The sequence below is a fragment of the Lissotriton vulgaris genome, chromosome 8 (assembly GCF_964263255.1).
Source record: "Lissotriton vulgaris chromosome 8, aLisVul1.2, whole genome shotgun sequence".
In the NCBI taxonomy this organism is placed as follows: Eukaryota; Metazoa; Chordata; class Amphibia; order Caudata; family Salamandridae; genus Lissotriton; species Lissotriton vulgaris.
In genome coordinates this window covers 28,531,282-28,548,592 of record NC_141696.1, presented here as the reverse complement: position 1 = coordinate 28,548,592, position 17,311 = coordinate 28,531,282, and the positions used below count along the sequence as shown (strand labels likewise).

Genomic DNA, 17,311 nt, shown 5'->3' with positions numbered 1-17,311 from the left:
TGTGTTGCGGTCTTCTTTTTATTAAGTCAGTCAGCGGGTGGGATACTTCACAGAAGCAGTATTTACTTATAATGTGGTGGTTACTTTTCCGACTGGGAGTGCTACATCTTTGGAGCTAATATTATAGTATGGAGGAGGGGGTTGAAAAAGAAAGGGTGCTGTTGCGGTCTTCATTTAAATAAGGTTCTGAGTAACCTACTTCTCGGAAGCAATGTTTACTTATAATGTATAGTCATAGTACGATGCTTACTTCTGTTACGGGTAGTGCTATTTCCTTGCAACAAAAAAGTAGGTGTGGTTGCGCTGCAAAAAATTAAGTCTAGGTTTGAAACAGTTTTTATTAAGCAATCACAAATATTCTTTCTTTAGAAAGTGTAGCTGTATATATCAGAGCGGTGACAAATAAAAACGCAATTCATAAAATATCCCTTAAGTGTAACCTCAACCTTTTTGTTTTTTGTCGCCTATAGTTTGTAAAGGTGTTGGCCTATATTCTTGTTAATATAGGAGGGCATCAGTTACTTTTAGATAAAGTAGAAAAGAAGTGCTACAAGAAACACTCCCGTACTAAATCATCTCAGGTCAGAAGAAGAATAAGAAGTAAAAAAAACGTTAAACATAAATGATGTCATATCATCTAGAAATGTACGCTTCATCAAAACATTAAATAAAGCACTATGTAAACAGTTTTTTTAAAAGACTATTATTTTATAACATTTTAGCAGTGTTACAAACTGTGAGAGCAGTAAGCTATCAATGGAAATAACTGTATTAAATGTATGTCCCAGAGATAGATCTCCAACCAGCCATCTGGTTGGCTTGATGAAATTTCCCTTGTGAATTTCCTCAAAGCTGCAATTCAGTTGTCAGACTCTTCGCTTGAGAAACATACTCAGAATAATGGAAACAATTTCTTCAAATAATGAGGAAGTTGCAAACAGTGGATTCTCATATAAAAAGCTAGAGTGAAAACTGGAGAAATCCAATAACATATTTGGCTTAGTAATACTTTGTTGTGCAATCTGGTACCTAGGCTATCATTGTGGGCAAAGATTACAAGGGCGGTTCACCTGGTGCAGGTTCAACCTCAAGAAGATTTTATTTTTGTATGTCACAGAATTGTGCACAAAATATTGTATGACACAACCATAATTTCCAAAATATAGTTTACAAAAATATCCTCTTTAGGAATTCACTGCCTCACTCTGAATCAAGATGCTGATGGTAAACCCAACTTTACCTTAGGTTGTCATTGAGAACTGATATCCAGTGTGTGACACTGTGCGAACATCATCAGATCCTGAATGTCTGCAGTGGGATGTATGACATTACAACGCATGCTTTTACCACGCATGCCTTTACAACGCGGTTTTTACATCGCATACCATTAAAACGCATAGTGCTTTTGGGTGTTGGATAGTGAATTGTTTAATTTACTATTCCAACTCCAGTCCCCGTGGATAGTAGGGAAGGTGTTGGATAGTAAATTAAATCGATTCCCTATCCTAGAGCGCCCCCCAGCGCAATGCGTTGTAATGGTTTGCGTTGTAAAAGTTGCGTCGTAAAGGCACTGCGTTGTAAAAGCTGCGTTGTAAAGGTTGTTCACCCTGCAGTGTGCCAAATTTCAAACTCAACAAGGACTAACATTTTATTTAACAACAGCACACTTAAATCACCCCTAAAGATGGCTGAACTTCAAGAAGAATTATAGCTTTACCCTTAACCTTCTCGCCAATGACAAGTCTCCACAACCACAATTCACTTTCCAAGGTCATATCAAGCAAACCCAGAACAGCTGTACCAGATGAGCCTCCTACAAAGTATAAAACAATGCATCCAACCCTATTAAATTGGCTCTACCACAGTGACATAACGAAACTTGAGGGGGACCCCCTGCAAGTTACATGAAGGGGCCCCCTACACTACGGACCCATTCAAGCCTACTGCCTGTGCACTGTGCACAGAGCTGGAGGGGACCCCATGGAGCACAGTGGCCCCCCATACTGTAGAGGCTGCAAGGGCTATTGTTAAGCCACTGCTCTACCATGGAAACTCTCCTAATCCCTGTGTCTACGGGGCCTTGGGCTGCTGACAGACATTTTAGACTCCTCCATTGTCCCCTTTCAGTTTACCTGAGGCCTCATTTATGAAAAGTGATGCATTCGTGCGTGAAAACAGCGATGCGTCACTTTTTACTGCGCACTCCTTGCGACACCAATGATGCTTCATATTTAATGTATGACGCATCATGTAGCAAGGAAGGACAGATACGTCAGTATTTCTGATGCATCTGTATGCGCAAAAGTGACGCATTGCTGGAGTGTGTCACAAAAGTGACGCAACTCCAGCAATGCGTCCTTTCACATGGGGAAAGCCCCATGTGAAAGGTCTTGCGTCAGTCGTACACCTGCTGTGTGGCAGGCGCAAGATTTTGACGCAACAGCATCCTAAAAGTGACGCAGTGAAATCTCATACATTTCACAGCGTCACTTTTACGAGGCTTTTTGCGGGGGAACGCCCACTCTGCATACATTATACCTGACGCAGGTATAATGTGGCGCAGGGGTTTAAAAAGTGACGCATCTACCAAGATGCGTCACTTTTTAAATATGGCGCAACAAGGCGCATTTTGTACGCCGCTGGTGCGTCACAAAAAGTGACGCACCGGCGGCGCAAAACTGACGCAAGGCCTCATAAATAAGGGCCCTTGAATGCAGCTGCTCTCCTGGGGCCAGATTTACAAAGCCCTTGCTTTGCTATTGCGTCACGTAGATGACAGAGGCCAACACAAGGGCTTGTCAGATTTACTAAGACATTCAGAGGCACATTGCGTTGCTTAGTAAATCTGGAGTGACACAAGGCAGCACACATCCACCCATTGATTTTGGTGCATTCCCATATTTACTAAGACTAGTGTTTCAATGGCCGCCTCTCCACACAAGGAGGACTTTCACACAGGCACTAGTGGTGAGCTGCTTAGATATGGCAATGAGCTCATGGCAGTGGCCAATGACTCCCTCCTATCTAGACGTCAGGTTATCCAGTACACCGTGGCCAGACTTGTCCTTAAACTTCCTGCCCGCACACCTTCTCTACCAACGCTTATATCACTGCACTGGCTTCCCATTAGAAAGTGAGTGACTTGCAAACTTCTGTGACTAGTACACAGAGCTTTGTCAGGGAGAGCACAGAGCGGACGACCTCGAAGCTGGGGAACCGGGTTTGAGTCTTGGCAACGATACTCAACATCCTGTGACTCTGGGCAATCACTTAATCTTCCCGTGCCGATCAAAAGTAAACGTGTCTTCTGTAACGAAACTTGTGCTCTGATACCCGATGTCTCTGGTCTAGTTTGCACTATATAAAACTTTGAGGAAAAAAAGGGCCAATGTATCTCCTAACCAAACCGTCAATTTACCAGTGCACCAAAAATCTGAGATCTAAGGATCAATGATTGGTCTGCCCACGTTGTATTGACACAGTTAGGATGGGTGGTAGATCCTTTGCTCATCTGACCCTCTTCATTGGAACAGGCTTCCACTTCACATTCGCATATGCTTTTGTGACCAAGAAGCGATGAAAGATAAGGCATCTTGCCCTCTTTTAGCTTGGGACTGTGTGTGTGAGTCGTTGTGCTATATTATGTCTTTATAACATAACATAACATAACATAACTGTACTTAAATAGTAGGGTCTATTCTCTACGAGTAACAAAGGACAGACAGACAGCCTTGCAACTGAAGAGCAAGATGAGAACCGGCCTGTATTACCAAGGAAGACTGCTTCGATCTTGGCTTCTTGGGAGTTTTTCAAGGCCTTTTGATCCTCTGCAAGCCGGTAGGGACTCTGGCATTCCTGCTCTCATTTGCCATTGTCAAAAAAGGAGGGGTTTGGCCCAAAGGATTAGAGGGTAGGTAGGGCCAGTTATACTACATAAGTAAAAAATTACCCATGCCTCTAGTGACTTCACAACACTTATTCAGGTGAACGCAAAATAATACATTTAACTTAGCAGTAATTTCTGCCTTTTATTTCATTATATATTTTAATTAATATCTTTGATCACAAAAGACCACATAGTCAACTAAACGAAATACCACATTAGTACTTACACAGTGAAAATGGACAACGTGAAAATGTGTTTTGACATACAATTACAAATAAACTAATCAAACATCAATACAAACTAATGAAATGTCACAAAGAACAATCAATATATACACAATACGAAATACAAAGTTGTCATACAAAATGATAAATTAGACAACTAGCACCCTTATATTTAGGCTAAATCAATTCCTCTGAAATATCAGGGACACATGGGGGTGTATTTGCAATATTTAACCAAGGAGTTGAGTTCCTTTGTCTGCCGACGCGTTTCGAGTGCCGGTTAAATCAATTGCCGCACTCTCATCAGGGCTGGATTAGTCTTTCTCACGAACAGACTGTTTGTGACAAAAAAGGGGGAGAGGGGTTTGAGTTTTTATTAAAAAAGGCGCTTCCCAAAACCCTAATTCTTTCTCTATCTGAACAAGTTAGTGGTCACATACCTGCATTATGCCGGTTTGATGTGACCATCAGCAATAAGTAACAAGCAGTGGTTGCCAATCTGCAATAAAATACATTATGAATGATTTAGCTCATGGGGAGTAATTCTTTTGTCTGCTTTCACCCCTTTGTGAGCACTGTGATTTTGCCTCTGTGCTCTCGTGACAACCACTGCCAGGCATCACCTTGGTCATCTTTGTCTCCCTGCCCCATATCAACCACAGTAGGTCAAGCGCTAGCTGAACGTGAGGCTGCTATGAGGCTCAGCAAAGGAAGTGTTGTATATGAGCACCAGAAATAAGAGCCCTTAAAAGACAACACTTTATGAGCAAATGCATAGAGCTCACAATTTACATCATGACCTGATGCAGACCGCACACTCCCGTACTGAGTTGAAACATTTGTGTGCCATTGTCATGTTTTTGTTCAGAAAAGAAAAGTCTTAAACTCTCTAAAATAATAGTACTCCTAGGACAACCAGTCATTATGTGTCATTTAAGTGTGTGATTCTCTAACCTACACAACTCTCCAAGGGCAAACCATGTCTTGAATGTTCAGCCTTAAATGGAGATTCCCACAAGGACATTAGATATGTTTCACAAGTACTTCTCAGTTCTCTTTGAGTCCCTTAGGACAAGGTGCAAAGCTTCCTAATAATTTCTTTCTGTGCACCTTCGGATCTCACATCTTACCTGTGATCCTTTACAGCAACATTCTCTATTTGTTCCTTGTGCAGGTCCCACACTCCGTGTGCAATGAAAACTGTCTTCCTGGGCACAGAAAGGCAGCGAAGGAAGGGAAGCCGGTGTGCTGCTTCGAGTGCATTCTCTGCTCTGAAGGCGAGGTCACAGACCCCGGTGAGATGACTTGTAGACAACACTTAAAAAAATGATGTATATATAATATGGCATTAAAACTGAAGAATCAGCTTTAACTTATGATAAACTCTCACTCAAATAAAGGTGGCTCTAAAATCAATTCTATTTCTTTCTTTTTTATCAGCAGTTTTATATATTGGGAACCTGACCTGAGTAGATGCTTCTTGTAAGGAAGATTGGTGGAAGGGAGATAAGCAGAACGAGGAGCTATATTTATAAAAGCACAAAAATGCAGTTAGTGATGAGTGCTAGGATAATCTAGGAAGTGGAGCCAGCTATAGGGGATCAGTAAGGACTTTAATTACTTCTCAGAGGCTTGAAGAAGGTCAGAGGTCTGAGTGATTGTAAGCCTGAGTGCCAGATATTAAGTGAGCTTCCTTTGAATTGTTGTTTCATAAATGTAAATTGATACTTGTATAGCGCTCTTCTCACCCGAAAGGGTCTCAAGGCGCTTGTACAAATACCGCTGTGGAACCCATCCTGGCTTTCCCTGTGAGGCGTCCACTCCTAAGCACCCCCCAGGTGGAGTCCAGGCATCCTTAGCTTTGTGGGAGCCGTTGTGGAGATTAAGCAAGCGATTTCCCAGAGTTGCCGAGTGATACTCCATGATTGGAATAGGCACTGAGGCGAGAATTGTCAGGTCCGTGGAATTTTTTTGAGCCCAAGACCCACCGAGGCGGGGAATTGAACCCTGGTCCCGGCTAGACCTCTCATCAGTGTCTGCCGCTCTAATCATTGAGCCACACTTCTCCACATAGGTTTTCATTTCTTGAAAGCAGTTCTTCTTTTGGCAAAATGAAATAAGTGCCCGGATCCCAAAAAATTCTCAGAACCCCACTTCTGAATTCCATCCTTTATAGTGAGGCTTGTAGGTTCATTGTCAACAATTGCTAAGTTATCATGAGCTTCGCTGCCATGGGGCTGCTTTTGCGCACGACACTGCAAGCATCTATTTCACAAGACCCGTGCAGGTGCTTTGAATTTAAATTTGAATTTAAAATTAGTTATAAAGCGCACGTACACCAGCGGTTTCATGGCGCTACAAGTAACAAAAGATCTGGGCAAAAGGACCGGAAGTGGGGGAAGAAGCGACAAACTGCTAGTGGATCAGTTGAAGGACTTCGTGAAAAGATGAGCCTTGAGCTGCTTTCGGAATTGTGGGAATAGGGTTAAGGCTCTGAGCTCGAGAGGCTGGGAGTTCCAGAGGAGGGGGGCAAGGGTCGCAAATTTCGAACCTCCCCATTTCTTTCTCCGGAACCGAGGGATTGTAAGAAGGGAAAGGGTGGATGAACGTAGATCCCTAGTGGGAACATAGGGGGTGATCTCAGATGAGATGAAAGCCGGTGCCGTGCCCAGTCGAGCTTGAAAGGCAATGGAGGCAAGCTTAAACTGGACACGGGCACGAACAGGGAGCCAATGGAGAGACTTTAGGAGGGGAGTGGTATGGTGGGACTTCGGGAGTTTGAACACCAGGCGCGCCGCCTGGTTTTGGATTTGCTGCAGACGCCGTAGGCTATATGCAGGTATACCTGCATATAGGGCGTTGCCGTAATCCAGGCGGGAAACGACCATAGCCAGGGTGATCAATTTGAGGGCAGAAAGAGAAAAGAAACGGGACACCCTGCGTATAGTACGCAGTGCAAGAAAGGAAGAAGAAACCACAGAGCTAACCTGGGAGTGAAGGGTGAGTTGAGAATTAAGTTTAATGCCTAATGTTTTGACTGAGGTAGAGGGGATAGGAGGAGAGCCTAGGGAGGGGGGCCAAAATAAAGAAGACCAGGGGCTGGATGAACCACCTGTCAACACCAGCTCAGTCTTGTCTGGGTTGAGTTTCAGATGGTTGTGGTTCATCCAGTCCCGGATGTGAATCATTATAAATTGGAAGTTAAGAACAGAAGAAGGAGAAGAAGACAGATTAAATACAAGCTGGAGGTCGTCCGCATAATTAAACACGGCGACCTCCATTTGTTGCAGTGAGAAAATAAGAGGGGCAATATAAAGGTTAAACAAAAGAGGGGAAAGGGAAGAGCCTTGGGGGACCCCGCACTGAACTTTCCGGACGTCCGCAGTAAAGTCACCCAGGCGAACTGCCTGGGTGCGGTCCCTCAGGAAGGAGGATAACCAGACCAGTGCGGTGCCCCCGATCCCCGCCGCCTCGACACGGGAAAGCAAGATGGTATGATCCACTGTGTCAAAAGCGGCTGAGAGATCGAGGAGGACCAAGGCCTGGGGCTGGTTGGTGTCCATTCCCTCCCTGAGGTTGTCCAGGACCGAGAGGACTACGGACTCCGTGGAGTGTGCGGGGCGGAATCCGGCCTGGCGGGGGGCGAGAGCTCCATGCTTCTCCACAAAGGAGCTCAGAGCGCAGGTGACATGGCGCTCGAGCACCTTTGCCAGAAATGGCAGGAGGGAGATGGGGCGGAAATTGGCGGGGGTAGAGCGGTCCGCGCCCTGCTTTTTCAAAATGGGTACAATTACCTCTGATTTAAGTGGGTTAGGTACCACGCCTTGGGAAAGAGAGCTGTTGAGGAAGTGAAGGGGGGGGTCTGGACAAGTGGTAAAGATATGACGGAGAATATGAGCAGGGCAGGGATCTAATGGGGAGCCGGATTTGACAAGGGGTATTATGGAGATCAAAGATTCCTTAGTCAGAGGGGGGAGAGTGGTGAGTAGTCCCTTGGGAGGGGGACACTGGGGGTCCACAAAAGTTGTGGAGGGGGGGGATATTGGCCTTGATGGTGGCTATTTTCTGAATGAAATAGTTATTGAGGGAGTGACAGAGTTCCTTGGAAGGGGCGGGCTTTAAAGATGTTCTGTCCGAAAACGCCAGATTGTGCACGAGCGAAAAGATTTCCTTCGACTGGTTCTCTGCTGCGAGGATTTTGGAGGAGAAATAGATAGTTTTGGCCTCCAAGATGTCTTTTTTGTATTGGGTCAGGATGTTAATAAACTCCAATCGCAGTAAGGGGCAATAGTTTCTCCTCCAGGCCCGCTCCGCACGGCGTACCGCTAGTTTAGTGGCCTTGAGATCATCATTAAACCACTGATTGGCGTCCTTCTCACGCTTAGAGGTGATCCGTTTTAGAGGGGCAATGGAGTCGCAGCCTGAGGAGAGCCACTGTTCAATGGCCTTGACCTGGGAGAGGGTGGATAGGCCTTGTAAGGAGGGAAGGGAAGTGGTGAGTAGGGAGGATAGATTTTCCGGATCAACCCTACCCCAAGCGCGGACCCAGATGTTTTTGGGGAGAGGGGGCTTGACCGGAGGGTGAATGGGAAGGGTAAATGATATCAGGTAGTGGTCAGACCATGTGCAGGGCAAGATGGAAAAGGACTCTACGGGACAATTCAAGGACCAGATCTGGTCTAGGATGTGACCTTTGATATGGGTAGAAGAATGGATATGAGAAGTAAAGTTGAGAGATTGAAGGGTCTCTGAAAATTCTTTTGAGGATGAACATTCAGCTGGGTCAGAGGGCCAAAAATTAAAGTCACTCAGGAGTAAAATGGAGGAGTTGTTAAATGTGATCGTGGCCAGAACTTCCAAAAAGTCAGGGAGAAACAGTGAAGGGGATTGAGGGGGGCGATAGGTGAGTACGCAGGTGAGAGGGGGTGTGATGAAAGTGGTGCGAATGGCTAGATACTCAGTGGTGGCGATGTCTGGCAGAGACAGAGTTTGGAAAGGAAGGTCGGTGCGGGCGATGACCGTCACGCCGCCCCCAGCTCTGCGATTTAGGCGGTCTGCGCGAAGGGCATAATATGGGGCTGGTAAAGTGGCCAGTAGAGCAGGGAGGGAGTCATCACAGAACCAGGTTTCCGTTAGGAAAAGAAGATCTGGGGCATGAAGGTCAAGTAGCACCGAAAGTTCGTGCGCATGGGCTACTGGAGACCGGGTGTTTAAGTAGAATGCCGAGAGGGTTTTGGAGGTAGCAGGAGAACATTGTCTCTAGAAGAAATGAGGGGGGTGAATGGGGGAGGGGGGATGTCGGGGGGAACAGTCGGAGACAGGCCAAGAGCCGAAATGCGAGAGCGAGTGGAGGCTGGTAAGGACCATGGTCCCTGGAGGCAGCGTAGTTGAGCGGGGGAGTAGATGGTAAGTTGGGCAGAATGACGCGCCCCCAGCCCCGGACAGGCGCGAACGGGCGCAGACGGGCTTGCCTTATGCGCGCCTTCGGCGCGCAAACGGCGCTCCCGCTGCGCTTGCGTGGGAGGCACATTTAGGGAAAAGGAGGTGTAGGCGTGGCCTAACGAGGGGGCGTGGCCTCGCGCTAGCGATGGCGGCCGTGAGATCTGGGTCAAGGACAGTGCTAGATCCGCTGTGAGTGCTTGCAGAAGTTTTAAAATACAGAGAGGTCTCTGAATAAAACACAAAGTTTGAACAAATGAAAAATAAAGACAAAATCGGCAGTTTTAAAACACGAGTCACACAGCCCCCGGCTTCCGCCTCAGAGGTCTTCAGTTACAATGGGCGCGCTTGCAATCAGCGCTTTTCATAGGCTGAGAGGTGGGCGTGGCCTAACGAGTGGGCGTGGCCTCGCGCTAGCGATGGCGGCCGTAAGATCTGGGTCAAGGACAGCGCTAGATCCGCTGTGAGTGCTTGCAGAAGTTTTAAAATACAGAGAGGTCTCAGAGCACTTTGCGGTGCTCTGAGGTTTAGTCTGCACACGATGTTCAAGGTTAAACAACAATGCCCCTTGTTATTCTGTTTTGATCTGCCCCTTGCACCTAGACATAACAGGCTGCACACCGCTGCACTTCTGGAAATCATGTACTTTAATACTGCAAACCCAACCTGTTTTTACAAACATGGAGAGACACCTTTCCAGAGAGAAGACCCGTTTTTGTCCTGCGATGTGAACATTGCATCTAGGCTGTCAGGTATGGGTGTCTGCTGACAAAGCCCAGAGGTCTTCTGTTCTATAATAAACTATCTCTTGTCACGGGGAGGGTGGTGAGGTCATTCCGTCATTTTCCATTGTTTTCTATAACATGTTATCCCTGTTCGTATTTTATGGAATTGTAACAATGCTGACTATATTGTGTTCATGCATTCTGCTGCTAGTGTTGGCTTGTGTACTGCACAATAGAGCGCGTTAGTTGAAATAAACATTTTAAACTATACTGCATCTCTGATTATTCGCATTGTAGATAGGTATGAGTGGCTAAGCGAAAGAGTGTCTGGATCCCGTGATTCCCAAGCTAGAGTTATGTGTTCTGGGTTGTCCTATCACTGGTAGCTTCGCTGTAGACAGAGAACGAATGAGACATTAAAGCTAGTCTGTTAGGGATTTTGGGTACGGATGTGGTAGGTTGGTACACCACCTATTCACTGAGGTCCTGTTTTCCTGTGTGTAGTTCTGTGTATGTCCGAATCCCTGCAACAACTTGAGTCCACTTCATGCCTCTTTCATCCAGCACCACACTCTTTCTCTGCCTCTTTATCTCAGGGTTGTAGGTTTTTTTTCACCCTCCTTTCTCTCTATGTTTCTCCTTTTCTGTCTCTCTCCTCCTATCATCCTTTTTCTACTTGTTTTCTCTCTAGTTCTGGGTCAAAGACTAAGATGAAAACATAGGTCGGGGTCTCCAAAAATGAGTATGGGTGAGCACCTCCTGCAAGCACTGGCTCATATTAAGCACTGCTTGCAAGCTAGGCTTTCCGCTCAGAGTGTATGTGAGTGTATGAGAGTGTGCTGGTCACCAGGTGTCTTTAGTTTGTGGGCTCGATAGTCTGGGCGTTTTTGGCAGAGTTCTGTAGGTGGAACATGTTTGCTTCAGTATTTCAATTTATCTCAGTCGAACTTCCATACACCCACAGCGAATTAACCCTTCCTGCAAAGTTAGGCTGGGTTAAATGACTCAATTTTGGGTCATGAGATCATGCTTTTGCGGTGTAATATGATTTGCTGATATCTCATGTCACTTATTTAACCCAAGTGCGTGCCTTCCTTTAAAAGTCTGGTCCAGCAGGAAACTGGCTTGAGTAGAGAATGGATCTTTGTAAGGTATATTCTGTGTAAACCAGTCATCAGCAGGCATTTTAGAATCCAGTAACATAAATACATTTTAAAAAAATTAAATGATGCAATACCAGCAATTCACATTTAATGAAAAAAGTTTAATATTGTGAAATTTTCAAGGAATTTCACAAAACTTGACAATAATTTAATGGTGACTTTTCTGGCTTAGTTATGAATTACTTTCAATGAGAAAGGGGTTAAGATTGCATAACAGGTGTTAGAGAAATGCACTGTCAGCAGTGCATTTTTCTAACACTTATATTATGCACTCTTAACCCTTTTCCATTGGAAATCATGATGTTATGTTCATGTGTCCATAATTTTGAGTTTCTGTTAAAAGGTGAGACACCTGAGAAGATTGCCTCAAACAGGAGCTTCGAAAAGGACCAGGACTATGGGCTCAGGTGACAAGGGTAGAACCTGAAAAGGAAAACAGAGGGTATGGAAAGTGAAGAAAGACTAGAAATGTAAAAAGTATTAAAAAGAAAGAAAGTAAAAACAGACTCTGCTTGAGCCACTGGAGAAAACACACCGGAAAGCCAAAGAATCTAGAGAAAAAAGGCATGGAGCAAGAACAGAGCCCATAGTCCTAATCAGGAAAACCAGAGAACTCTGAGAGGATACACTGGTGACTGAAGAGCTCTTGGTGAATTGGACCTCTTCTGTATGGCTGAGCAAGACAGGTGCAAAAAAGCAAGGAAGAGGCATGAGCCTAGACCTGAAAAATCTCAAAGGAAGACAACATTTAGGAACAAGAAAGGGGGGGACACCAAAGGACTCCGCCGTTGAGGAGGAGCCAGCAGAAGACAGCTGGTGGTATACTTTCTTGCCACCGGGAGAAGCTGCCAAACCATTGTCAATGTTTGAAAGACAAGCAGTGGACCATAGAAGCCTTCTGGCATAGTCAGGGCTGGCAGAGTGGTTTATAAATGAGGGGCATATCAAAAATATGATCAACCCCGGTATGGGGACCAGCAATAAATAAACCTATGGATAAATATATGTTTTTATGACATAACTACATTAGGTGTTTGGAAAAAGCAAAGTATCATAAAAAGTAAAAGGCAAGAAGGAAAGAATTGCAATAGGCTAGAAAGAAGATAGGAGGAAAGGTTTACTGAAAAAGAAAGAAAAAATAAAATGACTTGTAGGCATTTAAAAAAATAAGAAAACAGGAAATAATAAAAACCAACCATTTTTAACTTACTAAATGCCCAACCTCAAAGTGGAGGGAAAGTGCAATACATTCTTCAGGTATTAAAGCCTTAATTAAGCAAGAGGCGGATAGGCAGAGGAGTTCACAAGTGGCTGATGGACAGAGGAGTGTAAAGTGGCTGATGGACTAAGGAGTTAACAAGTGGTTAATGGACAGTGCAGTTTACAAGTGGCTGATGGACAAAGGAGTATTACAAGTGGCTGAACAACAGAGTTTACAAGTTGTTAATGGACAGTGGAGTTTACAAGTGGCTGATGGACAAAGGAGTTTACAAGCGGCTTATGGAATGTGGAGGTTACAACTGGTTGATGGAAAGTGGAGTTTATAAGTTGCTGATGGACAGAAGAGTTTACAAGTGGTTGATGGGTAGACGAGTTCACAAGTGGTTGGTGGATGGAGGGATTCACGGTGGCTGATGGACAGAGGAATCCACAAGTGGTTGATTGGCAGAGGAGTTTATAAGTGGGTGATGGACAGAGGTGTTTAAAAGTAAGTAATGGACATAAGTGTTTACAAGTGGGTGATGGACAGAGGTGTTTGCAAGTGGGTGATGGACAGAGGTGTTTACAAGTGGGTGATGGACAGACATGTTTACAGGTGTTTTAACATCTCAACAAGAGAATCCACACTTACAGTGCATCCTATAGACTCTGAATGTTTGGCTGGTATAGAACACTGTGACACAGGATAATGCTATGGTCATATTAGCTGAAGCATTAACTTATGTCAGGGCACCCCCAAATGTAAATAGACCACATTACAATGCATGTGATACATCAAATGCCATACAACACAGTTGTTACAACGACTGCGTTGTTACATTGCCTACCATTACAATGCAAGTCATTACAACGACTTGCTGTAGGGGGTGCTGGATGTTGGAATAGTATAATTTACTATTCTAACTCCAGTCTGTGCTGCAGTAGCGAAGGTGTGGGATTGTAAATCCGACACCATCTGCCCCCTACAGCAAGTCGTTGTAATGATTTGCATTGTAATGGTTTGCGATGTAACAACACGGTGTTGTAATGGCATGCAATGTATCGCGTGTGATGTACACAATGTTTCCCCCCAAATGTTCCTTCAGTGTAATCCTGGTGAAGACTCTAATTACTTCTTTGCAAAATGTAACAGGGTTGGTCAAACTGCTCATTGGCTCTCAAAGAAATTGGGACAGTCATTGCTCCATTATTATCAGGGGACTTATAAACAGCACAGAACTATAAAATAAAATGGAAATGGAAAAAAATGGGTGAATGAAGAAACCGCACATGTCCTCCTTTATAGACTTTGAGAGTACAGTGATTAGTGATTGAATTTGGAAAGCTCTGCTATGGAAGAAAAATAGAATAAGATATATTTAGAACAGCTTCTGAACTCATCACCTTCTATCATAGAGATGTGGACTTAACAACATCTTAAGTTTACTTTACCTGAAGCAATCATTTTAGGTTGTTCCTTCCACAGGGCTCAAGACTGAAGGGAGAAACCTGATGAAGTAACGCATAGAAATAAATATGGACCTAAAGGAAAAAGTTATACTAACCTCATAATGGAAATGAATGAGAAAGAATGCGTAGAAAAAAAATGGCAACTGCTCTTCTTCCGGCCCTCAGTGCTCTGGGTGTGAGGAACAAAAATTGTCCCTGTAAAAGGAAGGAGAATCCATGGTCTCTAGTGTACTTGATAGACCAATGCTTTATAAGGGGGGAAACTCCTAAATCATTAGATGAAAGAAAAATAAAATACTACTAATACCTAAATAAATTGATTTGATGTTTTCTACTAATGCATCTTAGTAATTTCAATGAATGAGTTAATTCTATTTTTGAGACATTGTATACCTGTTGAAATGATTTACTTTCTTTCCACGTTCAGGTACAGATGAATGTATAAAATGCCCTGCTCACAAGTGGTCAAATGAGAAACACGATCAATGCATCCAAAAAGAGATTGAGTTCCTCTCATACGAAGAGCCGCTGGGTCTAACACTTGCCATTACAGCTAGTTTGTTGACATTCCTCAATGCTTCTGTCCTTTGTATCTTCATCAAGTACCGAAACACTCCCATCGTCAAAGCCAACAACCGGGGGCTCAGTTACCTGCTCCTTGTCACACTGATACTCTGCTTCCTCTGCTCCTTCATATTCATCGGTCGGCCTAAGGAACTCACCTGCTTATTACAACAAACTGTATTTGGGGTAATTTTTACCCTCAGTGTCTCCGCTGTCCTAGCAAAAACGATAGTTGTTGTCATCGCATTCAGGGCAACAAATCCAAACAGCTCAGCAAGGAAATGGCTGGGATCAAAGACCCCAAGTTATATAATCTTCTCAAACTCTATGGTTCAAGTTCTTATTTGTGCTGTTTGGTTGTTGAAATCTCCCCCTATTCCAAAACAGAATTTTTCTTCATACGTTCAGAAGATCATTTTTGAGTGTAATGAAGGGGACACCATCTTCTTCTATCTCATGCTGGGATACATGGGCCTCCTGGCCACAGTCAGCTTTATTGTGGCCTTTCTCTCAAGGAATCTCCCTGGAAGCTTCAACGAGGCCAAGCTGATCACCTTCAGTATGCTGGTGTTTGTCAGTGTGTGGATCTCCTTCATCCCAGCGTACCTGAGCACGCGGGGGAAGTACATGGTGGCTGTGGAGGTGTTTGCCATCTTGTGCTCCAGCGCTGGACTGCTGGGGTGTATATTCATACCCAAGTGTTACATTATGCTGCTGAGGCCAGAGATGAACACCAGGGAACATCTAGTTAGTAAAACAAGTTTTAGTAGCAAACAAACAACTTTCAGTAGCAAACAAATGACATGAAATCCGTAAAAGGACCATGCTTGTTGTTTTTGAGGGATAGTTATCTGGAGAAGAAGCATGGAGAGCAGACTGCAAACAATTCTTTTTAAAATCCTTTTTGAGCACTGTGTAAATTGCAGCATTTATTTATAGTGCCCAAAACAGAACGTAGACATTTGTAAATAGAAAGAGACATTTATTCCTATGCAAATCAGTTAAAAGGTGTATGTATTAGATCTATTAAAGCTAACTGATTAAAAAATGTATGCCTCCTTATACCGTCAAATCAACAAGGAGATTACAGGAGTCTGTCAAATTATGTTGTCTAGTTTTAAAGATTCTGATTTGATTCTGTCAGCCAGCTCACACTTCTATTCTCCTTTCACTCACTTGGCTTCACCTGTTTGGTGCCTGCATGGAGCACTCACCATCTCTTGAACCACTCTTTTACGGTCAGTAGAGAACACCTGCATTACCTTTTATCACTTTCAAACACTCCTTTGAAGCTCCTTGGACCTACTTGGACCCCACATAATTCTATATCCACTCTTCATCCATTGGGCGCCCCACATGGAGAGTGCCTGGGCGGCCTGTAGTCTCCTTGATGTCCCATATTACTTTTACTCTGATGGTAGCAGGTTTTATTTTTGCTTTCCATAGGTTGCACCTGACCTTCTTGCATGCATCTTTGACTGCATTACAGCCATATCTCACTGGATGGGTCTGCAGTCACTGATGCTGTATTCTTCCAAACAGTAGCAACATGTGTTCTCCCCTTGACTGGCTGACCCCATCTTAATTCTGGCTATGTTATATTATGTTATGTGGATTTTTTGAGGGGATTAATACCCCCAGGGTATCCAGGTGCTGGAGTAGATGTGGAGGCCTGTTTGTCTCCTAGTAAAATAGCCAGGTCTTTAGATTCTTGAGGAATTTGAGTAGGGATGAGGGTGTCCTGATGTGGTGTGGAAGGTCATTCCATAATTTGAAGGCCATGTAGCAAAAGGAGCATCTCCTGACCCGCTCCTGCAGATGTGGGGTGTTTGCGCAAGGTGGAGTGAAGCTGAGCACAGTTGCCTGATGGGCTGGAGGAAGCTGAGGCAGTAGTTGAGGTAACTAGGTCCAACATTATAGAAAGGTTTCTATGTGTGGGTGAGCAGTTTGAATTGCCATTGCTCTGGATTGATTGGCTGTGTAGCTCTCTGAGGTGGGGTGTGATGTATGTGTTGCACTGGGCTGTTGAGGATGAGTCTGGCTGGAGCTTTCTGTGTGGTCTGGAGTATTTATAGGAGTTGATTCATGATACCATCAGAGTGTGTTGTCATAGTCCAGTCTGCTTGTGATGAGGACCTGGGTGACTGTGCGTCTGGTATTGATGGGAAACAAGTAGGATATTAAGTGGAGAATGCATAGTATGAAGAAGCAGGAGAAGATGATGGCTTTCACTTGTTTGGCCATTGTGAGTCTGTCATCCGCAATGATTCTGAGGTTTTTAGAATGATTGTTGGGGTTGGGCATAGTCCCAGGTCTGTTGGCCTGTTGGTCTCTTGTTGCTGAGGATCAGTACTTCAGTGTTATCTGTGCTGGACTTTAGGCAGTTCTGTTTTATCCAGTTAACTATGTTGGATGTGCAGGTGTAGAAGTTGGTCCTGGTAGTGTTGTAGTTGTGTTTGAGGGAGAGGATGACCTGGGAGTCATCTGCGTAGGATACCGTGTTAATTCCGTTGGATCTTGTGATGTGGCAAGTGGTGCCATGTAGACGTTGAAAAGGGTAGGGCTCAGTGATGAATTTTGAAGAACTTCACAGATGAGGTTCTTGGATTCAGCAGTCTGATTTGCTAGTACTGGTCAGAG

The 17,311-nt window shown here is 44.3% G+C and overlaps 1 protein-coding gene across 1 annotated transcript; it reads left to right on the top strand.

Moving 5' to 3' along the window:
- Positions 1-1,215: 1,215 nt before the first annotated feature.
- On the top strand, positions 1,216-15,478 carry LOC147693285 (vomeronasal type-2 receptor 26-like). Its single transcript, XM_086935893.1, has 3 exons — positions 1,216-1,224; positions 5,285-5,405; positions 14,541-15,478. The coding sequence occupies exons 1-3, from the start codon at positions 1,216-1,218 to the stop codon at positions 15,476-15,478; spliced, it is 1,068 nt and encodes a 355-aa protein (XP_086792019.1).
- The last annotated feature ends 1,833 nt before the right edge of the window (positions 15,479-17,311 follow it).

Coding starts and splice junctions, on each gene's coding strand:
- LOC147693285 (XM_086935893.1), top strand. Junction 5,406..14,540: donor AGGCGAGGTCACAGACCCCG/GTGAGATGACTT, acceptor GTTCAGGTACAG/ATGAATGTATAAAATGCCCT.